Source organism: Nilaparvata lugens, unplaced genomic scaffold, assembly GCF_014356525.2.
Source record: "Nilaparvata lugens isolate BPH unplaced genomic scaffold, ASM1435652v1 scaffold5919, whole genome shotgun sequence".
In the NCBI taxonomy this organism is placed as follows: domain Eukaryota; kingdom Metazoa; phylum Arthropoda; class Insecta; order Hemiptera; family Delphacidae; genus Nilaparvata; species Nilaparvata lugens.
The window spans coordinates 68-20,179 of record NW_024091692.1 but is presented as its reverse complement, the minus strand read 5'-3'; the positions used below and the strand labels follow the sequence as shown (position 1 = coordinate 20,179).

General features: G+C 34.0%; 2 protein-coding genes across 2 annotated transcripts; one reads left to right on the top strand and one right to left on the bottom strand.

Moving 5' to 3' along the window:
* The first annotated feature begins 1,859 nt into the window (after positions 1–1,859).
* Positions 1,860–7,047, top strand: LOC111057203 (dynein assembly factor 3, axonemal). Its single transcript, XM_022344641.2, has 3 exons — positions 1,860–2,606; positions 4,211–4,611; positions 6,119–7,047. Exons 1-3 carry the CDS (start codon positions 2,077–2,079, stop codon positions 6,700–6,702), a joined length of 1,515 nt encoding a protein of 504 aa, XP_022200333.2. The 5' UTR covers positions 1,860–2,076; the 3' UTR covers positions 6,703–7,047.
* A 572-nt stretch (positions 7,048–7,619) lies between these two features.
* LOC120356134 (anaphase-promoting complex subunit 2-like) lies at positions 7,620–18,963 on the bottom strand (the record flags this gene model as incomplete). The annotated part of the gene is made up of 6 exons (XM_039444980.1): positions 7,620–7,826; positions 8,891–9,043; positions 14,070–14,201; positions 15,398–15,509; positions 17,536–17,623; positions 18,779–18,963. Coding segments are annotated over 6 exons (877 nt in total), but the record flags the coding sequence as incomplete, so codon positions are not given.
* Positions 18,964–20,112: the final 1,149 nt, after the last annotated feature.

Here is a 20,112-nt window from a genome sequence, read left to right as displayed (position 1 = left end):
CTGATGAGTGAAAAATTTCATATCAAATGTAATCTATATAATAAGAGAGAGTAGGGTTATGTTTGTTCGTGTGTTCGTTGTTTGCATCAAACATGTCAACTTGTAGATTGCATACCGGAAAAACGGGAATGATTTAGATCTCCAAATTTTGAACATAGATTCTAAAAATATCAATCTCGTATCAAATAATTTGAAAGCCGGACAATGTACATAAGTTAAGATAAGTATTTAGAAATAAATTTCATGTAGCTACAATAATGTATAATATATCCTACTGTAGAAATAATTTTAGAATTTTTTGAATTTGATATTGCCTATTTCTTGAATCTGTTATGAGTAATTGAAGAGATAGACACAATTAAATTGTTTAAAAGATTATAAGATTTAGAAAACCTTATATTTTACAACAACTTTTCCCTTGCTTTTTATACAGAGTTTCAGAAGTAGTGTCGATATTTTTTGGGTATTGTTCCTGGATGATAGGAGTCTACAATATGTCGTATTCAAAGTGTCCAAAACTCAGCGGTTAACCTTATAACTGCCATTTTGTTTTTTCACTTAGGAATTTTTATCTCAAGAACGAACTGTTGTATTGATCTAAAATTTAGCATAAGTATTTATGCTATAAAGACTCAACTTTAAAAAATAAAATGGCGGCCATTTTAAACCTTTGATTGCAAATTTCACGAAAGCCGTTCACTTTACAGAAAATATACAATAGGCAAAAAAGTTAGCAAATTTTATCAATATTTAAAGTATACCTCATTTATTAAGATTAATCGGAAAATAACAGAAAATTTCGTACAGCATGCTTGATCATGAACAAACAAGATCATCTGAAAAACATTGTAAATCAGCTGGATGGCACGATGGAGCCATATCGAGTTTCAAAGTTTCATCTTAAATTCAATTGGAATTGGAAATGTAATATTGATGTTCAAATTGTAAAAAGTGGTCATGCATGCAATACGAAAATAATTGATTTCTCTGTTATTCTCCGACCAATCTCAATAAATGAGGTATCTTTGAAATCTTGATAACATTTGCTAACTTTTTTTGTCTCCTATAAGTTTTCTGTAAAGTGAACGGTTTTTGTGAAATTTGCAATCAAAGATTTAAAATGGCCGCCATATTAAATCATAGATTTAAAATGAAATTTCACATCGAATATTTTTTATTTATATTCAAAGATGAGTCTTTATAGCATAAATATTCATGCCAAATTTCAGATCAGTACATCATTTCGTTCTTGAGATAAGAATTCCTAAGTAAAAAAAAACAAAATGGCAGCTATAAGGATAACCACTGAGTTTTGGACACTAAAATACGACATTTGTAGTCTCCTATGATCCAGGTACAATACCCTAAAATGTTCGACACTTCTTCTGAAACACTCTGTATAGCCTAATTTATCAATTTGCATGGCTGTATAAAGTGACTAATTCACTAGCCAGGACAACCTTTATCCATAGTCTGAATATCAAATAATTTAAAATTATTTTACGAATGAAATCAATCTTTATTTTTGAATGAATAGCCTATGATAAAGTATAGGTAACAGTTTAATCAAAAAAGGTACATTCTGATAAAAAATATGCGCATTTGAATTTTTGGTTTATTCTTTATTGCAAAAAAATAATTTTCGTTCCCACAATCTGTTTCATAAAACTTATAAGTCACGTAATACAGGAGATTCACCATTCCAATTACATGCTCAATATAGCCGATAAAATCATCTGTTCCTGTATTATAAGACTTTTTTTAGTTTTTTTGTAGTTTTTATGAAACAGGGGCCTGTATTTGATCAATATTACTGCTTCTCGAAACTCAGGTAGTCAAGTGCTGTTATCGGTTGCTATGTACGTCTCAGGTAGGCCTACTGTACAGCAGTGTATTCAAGTAAAGTAAACTTACAATCTTTCAGATTTATGTTTATCAACGCTAAGAATAGAACAATGTGCTGCATTTCTGGTAATAAAATCCTATATTTGTGATCAGGAAGAAGCTTAGAAGAGTTAGAAGCAAATCCTCCATCCATTTTTCACCAGTGATTTTTATTTGACTATCACCGAAACAATGTTTTGGGGTTATAGCGCGTCAATAGACTTTCAAAACGAGTTGGATCACCGGGAAAATGACGATGAGCCTATTAACATTTTAATTATTGGTGGAAGTGACGCCAGGCATGTTTTGGAAACAATATCGAAGTGTTATCGACACAAACGACAAGTGAAAATCAATTTCTACATTGCCGAGGTCCTGATGGAGCTGATCGCCCGTCAGATGTTGCTCTTATTGACAGCTTTTGAGCCGTCCGAAAAACTCGGGTTGAAAGAAAAAGTTCATCTATGGATGGAGATCTATGGAAACACCCTGGTGAGGCCTAATACTGCAAAATATATTTCGGAAAAAGCTCAACAACTGATAGAAACTGTAACTGATTTTGATTATTTAAAGTTCAGATTGCCATTGGTGGAATTGGATTTGTTCAAATATAAAGAGAGGGACTTATTGGAGATTGTTTTCAAGTTTTGGAGCCAGGAGAATGATACCTATAATGTGGTTAAGCACTGGGATAATAGGCTGAGGAAATCTATGGGAGTAAGGTAAGATGTGACTATGGTTCAACTTCAGTCTTTAACATTTTTCTGTATGATATTTTTTTCAACTCATTAGGTTTTACAACATGAGTTTTTATCATTCTACTTGTTGTTGTATTTTTTTTTAATCTAAATGTAATAATACAGGCAATCATAATAACAGATTGTAAACATAGAATAGTATTTACAGATTATTATGTTTCATATTGAGTTTTGAGTACAGATCAATTATAGTTCTTCAATATATTTTTTTAAATAGAGAGTTTTTGAAGTTGGAATTAAGACGAAAACTGATTGCAAAATGTTGACATTAAACTAATATTTCATTTCAACTAAACATTTTCCAATATGAATGATGAGATTCTAAACAAAAATAATCGTCACCTAAAAATTTCAATTGGTTAAAAGTATTTTGAAAAAATACAAAAAAGAAAAACTAGATTGAAACAATTGTTTCTTGAGAAGAATATATGGATACACAAGAATTATTTTAAAAAAATGTTTAGTTTGTTCAGCTTTTTTAGGTGGCACAAATGCTGTTCATCATTGACATTGCAAATAATGATGTTTCTTGTTTTTCATGAATAGAAAAATAAAAATATCTTTCTTAAAAATAAAGGTCACAAATCCTTTCTACACAAAAAGGTCTAAAAGCCTGAAAAAGGGCTAAAAGGTCTTAAAGCTGAAGCTAGTTGTGATTATACAAAAAAAGTTAAAAAAATGGTACATGCTATGTAATTATTTCTATATTAATTAAACAATACAAAAGATAAACAGAATGACATAGGCTATACAAATATAATACATAGAATGTTTATACAGAATGAGTCATATGTATGGGAACCCTTCAATAAGTTGGAGACTGTTGTAGATATAATACTGTAACTTTCAGGATAAGTTATTGGTCAAATACTCAACAATTGAATTTTAACCCCTCATAATGGGGTGACTTAGGGGTTGTAGCTAGAATATTTTGAATGTAAACACCCACTGTGTAGTACATAATTTTAAAGGCCTTTTTAAAACAAGAAAGATGGCAACGATAAAAATGTTCTATGATACTTTTATGCAAAATAGCGGCGGATTGAAGTTTTAGTTTTTAAGGAAATAAGGGGTTGTAACTCAAATATTTTGAATGTACACATCCATTGTGTGGTACATCATTTTGAAGGTCTTTTCATAAATAGGAGGATGACATCAATAAAAATGGTCTATGATACTTTTATGCGAAATTGCGGCTGACTGAACTTTATCAATTATTTCTTTAAAAACGAAAACTTCAATCAGCCGCCATTTTGCATAAAAGTATCATAGAACATTTTTATCAATGCCATCTTTCTTGTTTTAAAAAGGCCTTTAAAATGATGTACTACACAATGGGTGTTTACATTTAACATATTTGAGTTACAACCCCTAAGTCACCCCCCTTATGAGGGGTTGAAGTTCAGTTGTACGTCAAAAGGTAGAGTATTTGACCAATAACTTATCCTGAAAGTTACAGTGTTATATCTACAACAGTCTCCAACTTATTGAAGGGTTCCCATGCATATGACTCACTCTTTATAACAAGCTGCAAAATAATCGTGTCTAATGTGATGGAATTATTTTAGATATGATTCAAGAAAGGGCGCCTATGATTGGGACTACAACATGAAACTGAGTGAGAGACGTCATGGGGAGAGAATCAACGCGAGAGAGTACAGCAAATGGAGAGAGACGGGAGTAGCGTTTACCTGGCTCGAAACAGAAATGTCCGAGAAGAATTTAACGCTGACCAATGCCATATTCCAGCATCAAGACCAAATTCTACATCATGGATTCTTGGGCGACCAGGTTTCAGCGCCATACATTGCGTTTGGTTTAGACTGTGAGGATAAAGAAATGCTGAAAACGCAAAATGGCGTTCACTTGAAACGATCAACCGACATTATGTTCAGGAATCTTTCAAGGATGTTTTGGGAGATTGAGCATCAGACGCCGTACTGTCATGCCGATGAGAAAGATTCGCTGAGTAAGTATAATATTTGGATTCATTTTATTCTATAGTTAGGTTTACTTTAAAACTATCAGCATTCTTTATTGTAAATTTATATTTTTTCATTCTAACAATTTTGAAAGTGGATTTCACTGTACAACAAATCCCTTAGACAAAATTATCAGTAGCTTTCTGATAAGCAGAAATGAAATTGTAGTTTTCAATGATGGAAGAGCTTAAAAGATGGGAGAGCTTTGTACGTATAGATATAGATATTATGTCAAATATACGACCGTAGAAAATGTACATATATGTTGTAGTAGAAACTTGGCTGAAGAATAAACTCAAACACTAATAAATCAACCCTGTAAATATACATTTTCATTGATTGTAATTTTTATGATCAAGCATGAGCTGAAACTTATACTAGTCCAGTCAATATAGATATAGAAAAGCTTGCAATTGATATAGTAGTTCTGATTTTTTAATATATTATTTGGACACATGAGACAAGTCCAGAACAAATTTCTTCATGCGAAATTTCCTTGTGCAAGATACAGAATGACCGAAAAACCTCGTATTTTCGGTTCATTTTCCAGTTATCAGCTATTTCTGCCAAATCCAGTAATCGGACAGAAACATTTACTCTCGCCTTTTTTAAAAATTTTGAATAAAATGAGATCATTCGTAACTCTCTCCAATATCTACGTATGTATCTCCAATAAATACTGATTTATGATTTTTCAAAAATGAGTAAAATTTTAAGAAAAAATCAATTCTGATGAGTTTTAGTTTTTGATCAACAATATCATCCGATTGTAACCATTTAGATGTATAATTCAAAATTCCTCTGGCGAATGTTTGTGCTCTACAATCTTAGATCAGGTAGAGCGCTCTATCTCATTATATATTTCCAGGTACACCTGACAACAATGCTCCTTGTATTGTGAAAAACACCCAATTTTCAGCTTCAACCATCATCACCAACTACATTGATATTTTGCACAATGAAATGAGTTCATGAGATTATGTTCTTCGAGGATCACCCGTTAGATGCACTTTATTTCAGTATTTCCTCGTGGAGAGGCGCGCATAAGGACACCTCAAGGATCAAAATTTCAAACACTTATAACATTTGAAACAATGCTCAGATTTCATCATACTACACTTCATTCTTCTCGGCTCGTCAAGGCGGTCCAAAATCATGCATCATTTGTAATGTGGATGAAAGCCCAAGATATGGAATAATTTTGAATTGCATGATGCGTATATTTATTTAGCCTATTACAAAGTTACATTATTCATATTATAAAGAAAATAAAAATCTCAGTACCCCTTTTTTAAAATATTTTATCACTACATGTTTCGGACATGATCACTGAAAATGGCATCAATGTCCGAAACATGTAGTGATAAAATATTTTTAAAAAAGGGTACTGAGATTTTTATTTCTTTATATTTATATTACAAGTAGCCCTATACAGAAAAGAGATACATTATTCATCTTTGGAAATAATTTCTTTCAACTTTTTCATTTTTGCAGATTTGGGATTGGTGGTTACAGAGTTAACTGAAACTATCCATACATCCACAGAATTTGAAAAACCATCACAAAAATCGAAAAAGGATGAAGATTTTTTGAAAAAAGAAGCTAAGGAACGCGACAACTACACATCTCTTCCTTTGCCAAACTTCAAAGTAACATTTTTCCCGCCTTCAGCCATCACCGACCTCCCTCACAAACAAAAGTTCAACAACTTTTTCGACTTGATTTGGATTTCGCAAAATGTGTTGAAAAAAGTTTCAGCCGATTTGTTTACAATGGTTAAGAATGGAGCGAAAGTTCTAGTAGAGAATAGAAACTATGTTGTATCTTTGTATAAGGAGGAATTCGCGAAAACACCAGCTGAAATAGACTCTGTAATGAAGTTGTGCTCCTGCGCACTAGTAGAACCTTTCGACTTGAACAAAGATGGTTATGCTAAGTATAAATATCAAAATAAAAGTGATGGTGATAAGTGCCTGGGAAATGCTGAAGAACTGCATGAGATTCCCGATGAAAGAGATGATGTTTCCAAAAATAGTATCGATCAGATTGTGAAGAATGTTGAAAATGAAGAAAATTGAGGATAATTTAAAACATGATTTCATATTTATACAACAATTAATAAAAAAATAGTTTATAATAGAGACTTTCTATCTGTAATGGGTGGTTGAATACTGAAAGGAACTGTATTTTCTACTTGACTAGTTTTATGGATAAAATAACCCAAGGTTTCAATCATGTTTTGCTCTTTGCATCATCATCATCATCATCATCGAGCTTCAAATAACTGATGATACCATGAACACTGAAACTCAAGTTTTGTGTCAATAAAACAACTCAATTAGAAAATTAGAAGTTGGAATAGCATATTGTATCATTTATTCAATATAGTGTAATATGAATAGAATATCATTTTTATCCAATTATGAAAGAATTCTTCAACATCTTTAATAGCAATGTTCAATACAATCTACATTATTTATAGATATAAAAACAAGTTTGAATAATAGATCACCAAGGCCCGGTTGCACAAAAGCCGGTTAAATTTTAACCGTGATTAACTTTACAATAACCAATCAGAGAAGGCGTTTTTGAAGAGACGGCTTCTCTGATTGGTTTTCGTGGATTAATCACAGTTAAAATTTAACCGGTTTTTGTGCAACCCGCACATAGAACATTTCAGCTTAGCTGATAATGCTACTTTTTTCCTCCATGACACATTTGTGAAATGTATTAAAAATGGCACCTATGCTTTCGGTAAAGTTCCATTTAAATATTAGTACTGTAGCTATGATTTGGATCGGTGAAATAATAATAATAATAATAATAATAATAATAATAATAATGGTTTTTTTTAAATGGATGAAAAACGGCACTCATGATTTCAATGAGGTTCCATTTAAAAACCAGTAAGGCACAGTACCTATTATTTGGATGCTTGAAATCGTTGATAAACGGTACCTATGTTTTTGATGAAGTTCCATTTGAAAAACAGTACCTATGATTTTGGCAACCGATAGAAGCCCCCACTGAACAACAGTTTATGTTCGCGCACTTTCCTGTCGAGAAATAGCCGCAACTCTTGCAGACTGCACTCCACTGACGAGGGACCCTGCGAAGCGAACATTTTCAACATCTGGTGGATTCTCTCCAGCGGCATGGAGTCCAGGTTTGTCAGCATACCTACTATGTACGACCAGAACACCTGTCAAACAAAGAAATATAGTTGAAAATATATTCTTGAAGACAACTAATCTATGCAAATTAATGAATAACAACAGTTAATTTGTCATCAAATGTACATAAAATCAACAGACGTCAACACATAAAAAAGACCATTCTACTATATTCTAAATTAATAAGTTGAACAGAAAATTAGTCATGTTCTTGACCGAGCTAGGTGAAACCGGGCAAAAGTTTGTAAACAGATTCTTGGAAAATAAAAATATTCTTACAAAACCAAAGTCAATAAAAACCAATGAACAATGTGATAGCGCGGTTTAATCTCACTGATGTGCAACCAAGGCTTAGAATGAATTAAAATAATAGTAGAGGGACAGAGAATTATTAATAACAGTTGAAGGATAATATTTTTATACAAGATAGTAAGACAACTAACCAACTACAAAAAAAAACTTGAACAATGAATCGATCGCTTAACAAGATAATCTCAAGTTATTGCAAGTTGGTCTCTTTACAACTTGATTTGTTTGTTTGCTTGCATTCTATTCTGTGAAACGGGTGTCATTCATATATGCAATATATCAAACGTTCGAGTATTTCAACTTTTTTTATTCGTTTTTATTATCTAAAATTATCAAAACATTTGAAATAACATTAATGCCTAGTCCACATGTTGGCCCAGTTGCTGGCCCAGCATGGCAATGCCTAATCCACATATATGCCAGCGCTGGCAACCACTGGCGCTGGTCGTCATTGGCCCTCATTGGGCTAACATGTGGATGCAGCATAAAATATTGCCATTAAAAAGCCAAAAACTAAACCTCCTAACTTTTCCTTCACCTTTGAAACCTAATTGAACAGAGCATTTAGGATTATGTTCATACACTAGACAGTTTGAAATCTCATAGATCCGAGGAGCTCCATGTAAAACAGCACCAGGTAGTAGATAAGTTGACCGGCGGTTGAACGCAGACAAACGGCCACAGATCTAAAATTATCAAAACATTTGAAAATGTTTTGATACAACAAGTTGACGGCCGTTGAACGAGAACAAACGCCCGTTAAACCTTCGATCCAATCACTAACCTGTAGCTCCTCTTCGCGTTGATCGTGTGCCGACGCCATGACACTTTCGGTCTCCTCGTCCTCACAAACCATTTCCGGCACAGACGCCATTTGGACTTGGCTCCACTCTCCTCGACCATAGGAAGCAGTCTGTCGAGATCTCACGCAGCAGTCCTGTTCACATTTTTCAATCAGTTATCAAAACAATAAGATATTCCATTTGAAAAAAAACACTTAATAAAGAAGTAAAACACATTTGAAATACTTAATTATTTGTCTGAAAGTCTGCAATTACCAAACAATAAATTTTTCATTTTAAAATTGAAGAAAAAACACTCAACAAAGAAGTAAAACACATTTCTTTATTTATATTAATTATTTATCTAAAAGACAGAATGGAATAATTCAACATGATATTTTTATAGAGGACGGTAGATGTATTTATTATTCAGCAGAGACAAAACACACATAAACAATTATAAAAAGATTGGGAATGGAAAAACAGGCTTATAGCCCTTACTATTCCATTCTCGAATTTTGATTGGAAATTAGTCCAATTGGGTTTTAAAAAATTTAGACACATACATGAGTCAAGCAATCTAAGCCCACCTTGTGTTGGACTCTCTATTCCAGAGTTGAGAGCCCAGTCATGTAGGGGCGTTTAACATTATCGTGCGTCCCCGACATAGCCACGCTCTCAATACTGGAGCATACCCACTAACTGTCGTTTCCCAAGCGTAAGGACCAAGCCACATAAGACGTTTTTCAGACGAGTCGGCAAGACAGGAAGCTCTCCGATTGGCTGATTATCAGCTAATCCCGAATGCCTACCAATCAGCCAATCCGAGAGTTTCCTGCCCTGCCGACTCGTATGAAGTCGCTTCATGTGACTTGGCCCTAATACTGGCATACTCACAGGGTGATTTGATTCAGTCTACTCATGGTGTACACCATTTGGAGTGCAGATAGTCTGCGTCCTCCCACCTTAGCGAGTCACACTATTGTGTTCACATATTTATTCATTCATTGTGAATAACATTCACTTCAAACATAATCGTGGTTTGAATTTTAAAAACACTTATGAAGTGAAAATGCACTTACTATTGGTAGTGGCGATCGTTTCGACCGCCTGTTGTGGGTCATCATCAGACTGAAGTTAGGTTAGCTTAGTCTGATGACCAATACTCAATACTCTTATTATTAGCTTAGCTTCAGTCTAATGATAACCCACACCAGTCGAAACGATCGTCACTACTAATAGTAAGTGCATTTTCACTTCATAAGTGTTTTTAAAATTAAAGTTTTATTTTAATAGTGATAAGTACGGATATGCAACAGAATAATCATGATTGTTGGTTTATTCTACTCATTTCTATTATTGTATTCAAGTCAAAGTTGTGTATAAAACTTGAATCAAAGGCTAAGTGCTTATAATAAGTCAAAGTTTATATTTATTTATAAAATATACTTTAGCATGAAATGAACTTGAACTAGCTCTAACATAGTTGTTCAAGATATTATAAATTGCAATTGCATTTGATAGTGTAAACAGAGATAGCCTCTACTGTTACATGGAGCAAAAGGAGTACCCAAGAAGCTTGTGAGTTGGTGCAAATGACATTGGATGATGCTAGAGCCAGAGTACTGTGGAAGGTAGATGCGGGTCCAGTTCAGATTGTCAAGAGGAGTGCGGCAGGGAGATGCTCTATCAGCAACTTCTTCAATATTTCCATTTAGCAGGTACTGAAAGTGTGACCAACACAGGTTGCATTGTTCACAAATCTAGACAAATCTGCGCATATGCCGATGTTGTACTCATTGCCAGAAACGAAAGAGAGCTGAAAGGTATGTTCGAGGAGCTCCTGGTGGCAAGGAGGAAGATGGCTTGGATGTAAATGCAGAAAAAACTAAACATATGATAATAACAAGAAATGCTGCTCGAAGAGTAAATGACTTCGAAGCTGGAGAATGGTCCTTTAAAAGCATACAACATTTCTCATACTGGGTGTTGACGTGAATAGTGCTAATAAGTGAGTGACGAGATAAGACAGAGATTGATAGCTGGAAATCGTGCCTACTTTGCGAATATTAAATTGATTACCTCTCGATCACTATCTAGAGCAACTAGCTCAAAATTTACAAGACACTGGTAAGACTATAATCACATACGGTTCAGAAACCTGGAATTTACTACAGTTGATGCCACCAAACTGAGAGTTTTCGAAAGAAGATTATTAGGCGCATATATGGAGCATCAATGACAATGGAGTCTGGAGGAGACGGTCAAATGATAAAATAAATGAATTCTGAAGGGAGGATGTGGTACGATTCATCAAATTACAAGATTGCGCTGGGTTGGTCATGTAGAGAGAATGGCGGACCATCGAATGCCAAAAACAATTTATAAGGCCCGGATGGAGGGTAGAAGACGACAAAGGAGGCCACGCAATCGATGGAGTGATGAAGTGAAGGATGATCTCCGGAGAATGGGAGTTGTGGCATGGAGACGAAAGGCATGTGACCGTGATGTATGGAGGGCTCTAGTGCGAGAGGCTGAAGCTCACATCGAGCTGTATTCTAGAAGAAGAAGAAGAGATAGATTGCAATTATATGTTTACATTGACATGAAACAACCATGATAAATATTTATAATTTAATTTCATCTATGATGATGTTTGAGCGAGTTTACCTGGACTGCCAGAATGCGATTCTCCTCCTAAGAGCAGTGGCAGGTACCATTAGAACTTGACTCATTCTTCTATGGTCCATTGATCTGAAATTGATGGAAAACAAATAGAATATAGAGTTAATCATTAAGTATTTTAATATGACTGCTTTGGTTTTCAATTGATTTCTATAGAGTCAGTCATAGATATTAAAAGAAAATATATTGCTAAGAACCAGGTAGAATGGTATGGTTACCTACTCAGAGAATACCATGCAGAGTCTTTGAATGGACTCCAAACCAGCATCAAAAGCGAGGTAGACCAAGGAAAATATGGATGACCAATGCTCGAAAAGATATGGAATGCAGAGGTTTGCGAGAGGATGACTGGAGAGATAAGGAGGGATGGCGAAAGGGATGCGAGAAGCGATTCCAAGTTGCAAAAACTTGCGAAGAAAAAAATTCAATCATGTTTTATAAAAAAAACTACAAATAAATTATAAACAATACATTTTACGATCAAGTATAGTGAGAGTTGTAGAGTATTAATCTTAGAATTGAAATGAAAGAATAACAGAATGCATCAGTATAATATTTATAAAAGCATTTATTGCACGGTTCATGATTTTACTTCTTATAGAAATTTAGTATATGAAAATGTGTATACTTATGGCAATAAATAATTCATTAAATGGAAATAGTTGAAATTTACTCAGATTCTTCACAAGTGATACAATGCAATACACTTTACTCTTGAAATATTGCATAACTTCATTTTGGACTATTTAATCAAAATTAGGGAGAGAAACTGTTTTGGGTTTATCCTGTTGATTCTCTCCAATAATTAATTTGAATATTTAATATTGTGATTGTGGAATGTAATAAATGAATAAGTACAATAAATTGTATACAATTCATTAATTACTCTTTGAAATTTAATAGAAATCATCAAGTACCCTTTTTAAATTATATTGATTCACAACATGTTTCGACTCTTCAGAGCCATTTTCTAGAGCAAATCATCATTGATGATTTTCAATTCATTTCTATAATAATTGTAGTAGCCCTATAAAGGAAAAGTGAATACTTACTCTTTGTCTGGAAATGCCAGATAATGGCAGCATGAACCGGAGAAACGGTCAAATTGATTGTCCTGTCTTTCAGCTCGATATCCAGGTTCACTGAACCCAGGTGAGGTTTCCAATTCAACGTTCGGTTACCCTGCGTGCATAATAGATGAAAATAGTAGTTTTGCAGGAATAAAACTTAGTTCGTTTGGAAATAGATGATACATGTTGAAGATAAAAGTTATTACCAATGATTAAACAGATCAAGGATTTACTAACACTAGCATCTAAAATCAGCATAATGTCAAATACTATATCCTTCATTAATATATGAGGATACTTTCTCCTCAAACAACAATCTACAGTCGTATTTCACTCCCTGGAATAGAATATGAAGATACTACTTTCCTCCTTTAACCCTGGAATAGAATATGAAGATACTACTTTCCTCCTTTAAGCCTGGTTTTCATTAGTAGAGTTAGTAGTAGAGTTCCCTGGGCAAGTAGTAACTATCTTGCAAACTCTCCGATGAAAACGTTCATGGTAGAGTCATGGTAGAGAACTAGTTTTAGTAGAGTAGAGTGGGATAGCACCGTGGGATAGTACTCTACCACTTGCCTTCCCCCACCACCGCTTCTCACTCTACTCTACCACTACTAAGCTAATGAAAACAGTCCTCGAGCTATTAGAGTCGTGCCGTAGGCTATCAAGTTTAGAAATATTGTTATTTAATAAAAAGTCAAATCAAAGTTTATTCATCAACACAATTACAATACAGATTTGGATACTATAACATTCAATACAATAAAACAAAGAAGTCTTATGCATTGAATAATTTGTTAATAGGCATAGATAATTTATTGAATAAATATCTTAAAGTGTTAATCAGTGTTTAAGTGCTAATTTACTGTTCACTAGACAACACACTTTACCTACTATTCTCAATTGTAGTTAAAACAGTTACTCGACCAAGTAAGTAGAGTAGAGTTAGCTCGCTAGAGTTAGAATGTCAGTTACTCGACCACTAACTAACTCTACTAGTGAAAACCAGGCTTTAGGAGTAGAGTTCAGCTGACTTCCCACATATCAGTGTCCACATGCGATTCAGTGCAAATATTTTTTTCCGTAAGTTCCAATTGGGCTATTCCTACTAAGCCCAACCAAGCGGGTATGAATAGCCCCATAAAATGTCATGGTAAGAATATTAGAGCTCAACCGGACTAGGACTCTGATACTGATATGTGCGAATCTTAGAATCTCAAATGCCTTGATAGAAAACACCAAGATAGTGTTTGCGTTGCTTTATCAGAGTAGTAAAGCGAAAGTAAGAGTAGTATAGGTATAGAATTCTCAAATTTAAGATAATATTTGATTAATATTGTAATAAGTATTTTAACTGGAGAATTATTAATTTGAAAACTGGAAGGGAAAATAAATTCTAATATTACTATTGAAAAATGCATTCTACCTTCAACGTCTCAAACGCTTTTGTGTAAACAGCTAACCGCTCTTTTACCAAGTCTGGCAATTCTAAAGAGTTCAATTCTTTGAAAGACGGCCAGAACTGAGCTGATAGAATGAGCGCGTTCGTAGTATAAGGCTGAAAAAGAGAGGAAACTGATTAGATGAAAAATTTCCAAGCAAATCGAAGATCGAATAGCATGTTCTGTAGGCAAGAATGACAGCTAATATCAACCGTTCGTAACTATTCCTAAATGGTTTATTCGTTTTCCAGATGTTTGATTCAGTACAACATTTGAACATATTAGTTTTAATTGAAACTATTACTTGAGAAATGTCTAAAAATCCACTTTATTTAAAAATATTATTTTACAGTCTTAAAATATGTAGACAATCTAATAATAACCACTTGATAATCTTCACTATTTTTTTGACTTTTTCTCAAGTCTCTTCAACTATTGAAAAGTTCCACAACATCAAAATTCACACTCTACAAACTAATCAAAGGTATTAGTTTTATTAAAAGTCTATATATTGAAAATCACTTCAGATACAACTTCCACTGGTTTCTAAAGGATTTCTTAATAGGATTTCTAAGGCTATTCGTACGATCGGTTTTCAGTTCTATCCTTTAGTCACACTGAAGCGAATCTCAAGAACGGTTTCAGGGCTGCAAAAATTTTTCTGGGTTGGTTCATGAACATTTTATTGGTTTATAAACATTATTTCTGGGTTGGTTCATGAACATTTTATTGGTTTATAAACATATTTCTGGGTTGGTTCATAAACATTTATTTCTGGGTTGGTTCATGGTTTAGTCCATATTGACGGCTGACGGAACAGACTGAGGCCGTTATCTACTTATGCCTTGAATGAATTGAATACAAAAAAAATGATTACTTGGTACAGAAAAAATATTGAACTGATTCGATTTGATTGAACCGTTTTCGAGATGTTTGATTCAGTACAACAAATTGCAACATAGAAACTGGTTTCTAAAGGTATTTCTCACTAGGATTTTAAAGGCTCATCGTAGAGATCGGCCTTCAGTTCTATCTTAGCCACACTGAGGCCGATCTCAAGAAGGGTTTCAAGTCCGAAAACATTATTCAATATTATGAGCTATTTCTGGGTTGGTCTCATAGTTTAATCCATATTGACGGTTGATGGAACAGACTGAGGCCATTCAGAAAGACGACCTCACGTTATCGACGTATGCATTGAATGAATTAAATACAAAAAATATGATTACTTGGAAAAATATTGAACTGATACAACTGATTTATCAAGATTTTTTAAATTCTCTATTTTGAAAATGATCTTTTTTCAACGTACCTGTTTAGTGTGATCAAAATTCGGGTCACTATGCAGATGTGCGTTGATACGCCTAGAGTCGTACACATCTTTCAACATCACCTCACAGTAATGCAGTTGCGAGTCAACAAACCTAGAAAAGATCAATAATTTTTGAAATTGGAGCTATCATATCATAATTGGAGCCAATCACTCATTACTTGAACCTCACAGTAATACAGTTGTGAGTCACCAAACCTAAAAAAAAAAATTTTGAAATTTGAAATTAGAGGTATTTGAAAGTTGAGAATCTACTCAATACAATCACTAAACCCTGCTTTCCAATGAATCTCTGATTTACTGGACAACAAAGAGTACGATTGGTTCATATGGGAGTGTTGATTCATTCATTATTATTATTAGGTATTTATTTAAAAAAGAGTACGATTGATTCATATGAGAATGTTTATTCATTCATCATTTATTTATTCATGTTTATCATTCGGAATTTGATTCAAAGTGAAGCAACATAACCTACCTTTTAGACATTGGCTTATTACTATCAAAATTCGGAAAGGGAACAGATTTGGGCTAGTTTAAATGATTGACAGCTAGTTTATTAATTACTTAGTAATTAATTAGTAAGATTAGGTTAGTTTAAATAATTTAAATGATTGACAAGTCCATATCCCCATTTGAGAGGAGGTCAGTGGCTGCTAAATTATCTATCTATCTATCTGTATAGGCCTTTTGGTCTTTTTCTAATCATGTATTTATTTGATTTGTGCATTGTTGAATGTAAATGAATGAATAAATAAATAAATTTACATATTTTCGACCTGAAAATGTGTAAGAACCTTACGAACCTCCTTAAGAACCAATGCTACTCGTTTTCTGCCCATCAGAGCAAAAATTAAATTGGAAAAACTCAGATTCAAAATGTGTTCCAATTCATGATTTTTCTACACTGTTGATAGCCGATAGATAAGAGTGGAATGGTTGCCTATTTTAAAAACAAATGGTACCGGGTTGAATCCCTAGATTAAATAAGTGAATTGATTAATTTTCATAATTGAGATTGGTTAAATATTCTGGTAGTTCATCATATTTCTTCATGGCATACAACCGATTTGGCAACGTGCCGAGTTGGAGAAGGATAGAGCTATCTGCTTTATCTAATGACAGACAAGGATAGTAAACCAATGTTAATCAGGTGCTGACTTTATAACGTGAATCTCACTATAGATAAGTGAGGTCCACGTTATAATGGCAGTGGAGAAAGATAGGAGAAAAACTTTGCCGAACTTCGGTCTTTGCCTTCTATAAACGGTAGCTGATACACGTTTATTAAATTCAAATCAATTCAATTTATTTTCCATTTTTTACAGTATATACAGAGCATAAATTTACCATAGTTATGGAAATAATTACAAGATTACTAAAAAACTACAACCATACCCTAAAGATCATTACAAAAAAATCATTATTATGGAAAATAATCCCAAGGCTACAAAAACTGTTTGGGCAGAAAAAAGGAAATGTTACAGTTAACACAGAGCAAATTAAGAAAGAGAAAAAAAATAAACTAAAAAAGACAAAAATGTAATATCAACTGTTTATTCTCGTTTAAAATAACCAATAATATTTTATTAAGCAAAAAATTATATTTTCAATAATTTCATAATTAAGATGAAATATTTTGTTAATTAATTATTAATTCTACATTGTTAAGACGATCTGGCAACTGAGGAAAGCGAGAGAGAGATAGCACTATAGGCTTTGTTGAATTATAGACAAGGATAGCAATACCATTGGTAATCCAACACTGCCATTATAACGTGGACCTCACTGAAGATGCTTCTATCCTCTAGTGAAACTATACTGTAGTCGAAAAAAGTTATACCACTAAAATAGTGTAAGCTCATCAAAGCTAGAATAGATTAGAATGACTGCCTTTATTTTGACCTAGGAGGGCGAAGTTAGGGCGCAGTCGGCCCTCTCTTACACTTAACCCTCTACTTCTAAAGTACTGAAATACTAGAACTACCTCGCCATTCATGTTTGTACTCTATGCATGAGTCACTTTGATTATCTCACCTGAGTTGAGTAGCTCCAGATAGCGTATTTCCTTTCAGTGTTGTAGAAGAGCTGAGAGAGAAGCCGATCGGCCAGAAGAGTACGGTATCATTGACAACAGCTCCTTGCTTCCATACACGTTCACCAGCATCGAAATAATATCAGAGGTTCGCCCACTTTTCGGCGTTTTCACTGTAAAAACACACAAAAAAATACAATAAATAATAAAACCAATGGAATGACGTGGGACAGTTACTAGTATAGATTGCATACAATTACTATCATAGGATCAATAAATCACAGATAGCGTTTTATTAATTAAATCAATGGAATGAGGTGGGAGAATTACCAACATACATTGCATACAATTACTAACATTGCATCAAGAAATCACTTGCATCAAAAATACCTCTCAATTGGAAGAGGGAGGGTCTCTCAGTTCGTCAAGATGTCAGTTCATTAAGTAAGTGACCTATTTTGATCGTTTCTAGAGATACTGAAAAACAAATGAGAAGTTGAGCCGTTCAGTTCGTCAGGTCTCACGGTATTTAATTTTCGATGCAGGCTGATCCACAGTCAGTTATACCGTTGCATACTTGTTAGACATTAGTAAGAATGTGTTAAGGAGAGGTTAATTTTATTGATGTTGAATGGCAATATGCTAGTGTTAATTAGATATTTTAGAATTGAATATATGATACTGTATCCACTGGACTTTCTAAAAGTAACAGGAGCTTGACAATAATACTTTCGGGCCTAGGGTGGAGAGAAAATGACTTTTAATAACAGCTGATCATTTCAACTCGTCAAGTCTACAGTATGTCAAGTTTCCAGTTCTTCAAGATTCAGTTCGTCAAGTTCTCAGTTTGACAAGTTTTAGTTTGTCAATTTTTAAAGTTTTCAGTTTGTCAAGATTTTAGATTGTCCAGTTCATCAAGTTTAAAATGTAAAATGAGAAGTTGAAAATTGAATAAAGCTTGTAAAGTTTTAAATTCGTCGAGTATCAGATTATCAAGTTTTGCAATTCGTTAAGTATTCATTTCGTCAAGCTTAAATTTCATCAACTTTTCAGTTTGTCAAGTTCTCAGTTCATCACGTATCAGCTTATCAAGTTGTCAATTCGTTAAGCTTTCAATTCATCAAGTTTTTAGTTTGTTCGTTGTTGCGTAGCGAAAAATATCGTTCGCAGCGCGGGCAAAAATGTTCTGCCGGCTCTCGAACTAAAAGGTGCATTCTCGAGCCGGCAAACACACATTTTCCGCCCTGGGTGCGAAATATAAACTATCACCAAAGAATTCGTATACAAAGAGAAAACCTATTGATTGTTTTTTCGATGCTATTACGTACTGGGATCGCTGTCGACAGGATCGGGCTTCCAGTTCTGCCAATCCTCCATTTCGGCAGCCTGTTCGTCGACGGGGTCACTGGCCTCCCCTCCCCGCACCAACTCCTCAGCCAGGTCACCTGGCCCCTCCTCCGTCAGATTTGTCACCACACAGCGCACTGTGTCCTTCCTGCTACGCAGGTATTGTCTGAAATCAAATACAGAAAGAAAAATAATTTTAGAGAACTGTATATTCATTTATACAAACAACACTAGACAAACAACACTGATGTGTAAACATTGGTAAGTAAAATACTGAGGCAATCCTTGAGTTATTTGAATAACTCAACTTTATAGAAAAATAAATAAATATCGAGTAATCAATATATCATAGTGAAACAATAGCGTAAGTAGATATCCATGGTAAAGGGCGTTTATGTCGCAACTTTTACTGTTATTTCAAGCCGATTACTGTCGATTATTGTAGATTTTCACTGTTTGACCGGGTAAGAGTGTATGAACGGCACAATATGGGAGACTACCAGCGTCATAAAGCTTCACAGGAAAGAACTACGTGGACTATCAGCTTGAGATAACAGTAAAAGTTACGACATAAACACCCCTATACCATGGGATATACTTATGCTATGGTTTCTCTATGATATTATGTAATGACAATGTTCTACTTGAATCATCAGGGGTATATCGTACATGTGAACAGCTTTTGGTGTGAGTAGTGAGGGTGCTTTTTTGCTATCCTTGACCGTCATTAGACAAAACAGATGCATCCATAGCAAATTTGGATAGTTATAATCACAGGTGAGGAGAATAGTGAGAACAAAGTTTTTTTACCAGTTGGAAATTGAAGGTTTTTTGTAAAAAGGTTTTTTGTAGTACAAAATCACTACATTATAATAAGGATAAAGCTTTTATATTGGAATAATAATTGATAAATAATATTATAGGTATGGATGATTTGAAATAACAATTACACACTCATTTTAAACGAAACTCAAAATCTATTATATTAGTGTGTACTTGGATGTTGCCATTATAAAATTAAAGAGGAAAAATCAAAACATTGATTAAGTACGAAAAATAGTTTTTTTTAAATGCTGTCCGTTTTTGTCCATATACTCCTGTAGACATTGTGAGAAGTTTCCATACTCCTATGAAGCATTGCATGTGGTACGCTCGAATTTATTGTGTTATTGTTTCACTGAAGCTTCAAGGGTTCGCGATTTGTTTATGTATACACGCGCTTTTAGGTAGCCCGTTAAAGCTAATTAAGGGCCTTTACTTTTTCGAGAAAACGGTCGAACCATCACCATCAATACGGATCCTTACCTAACGATGC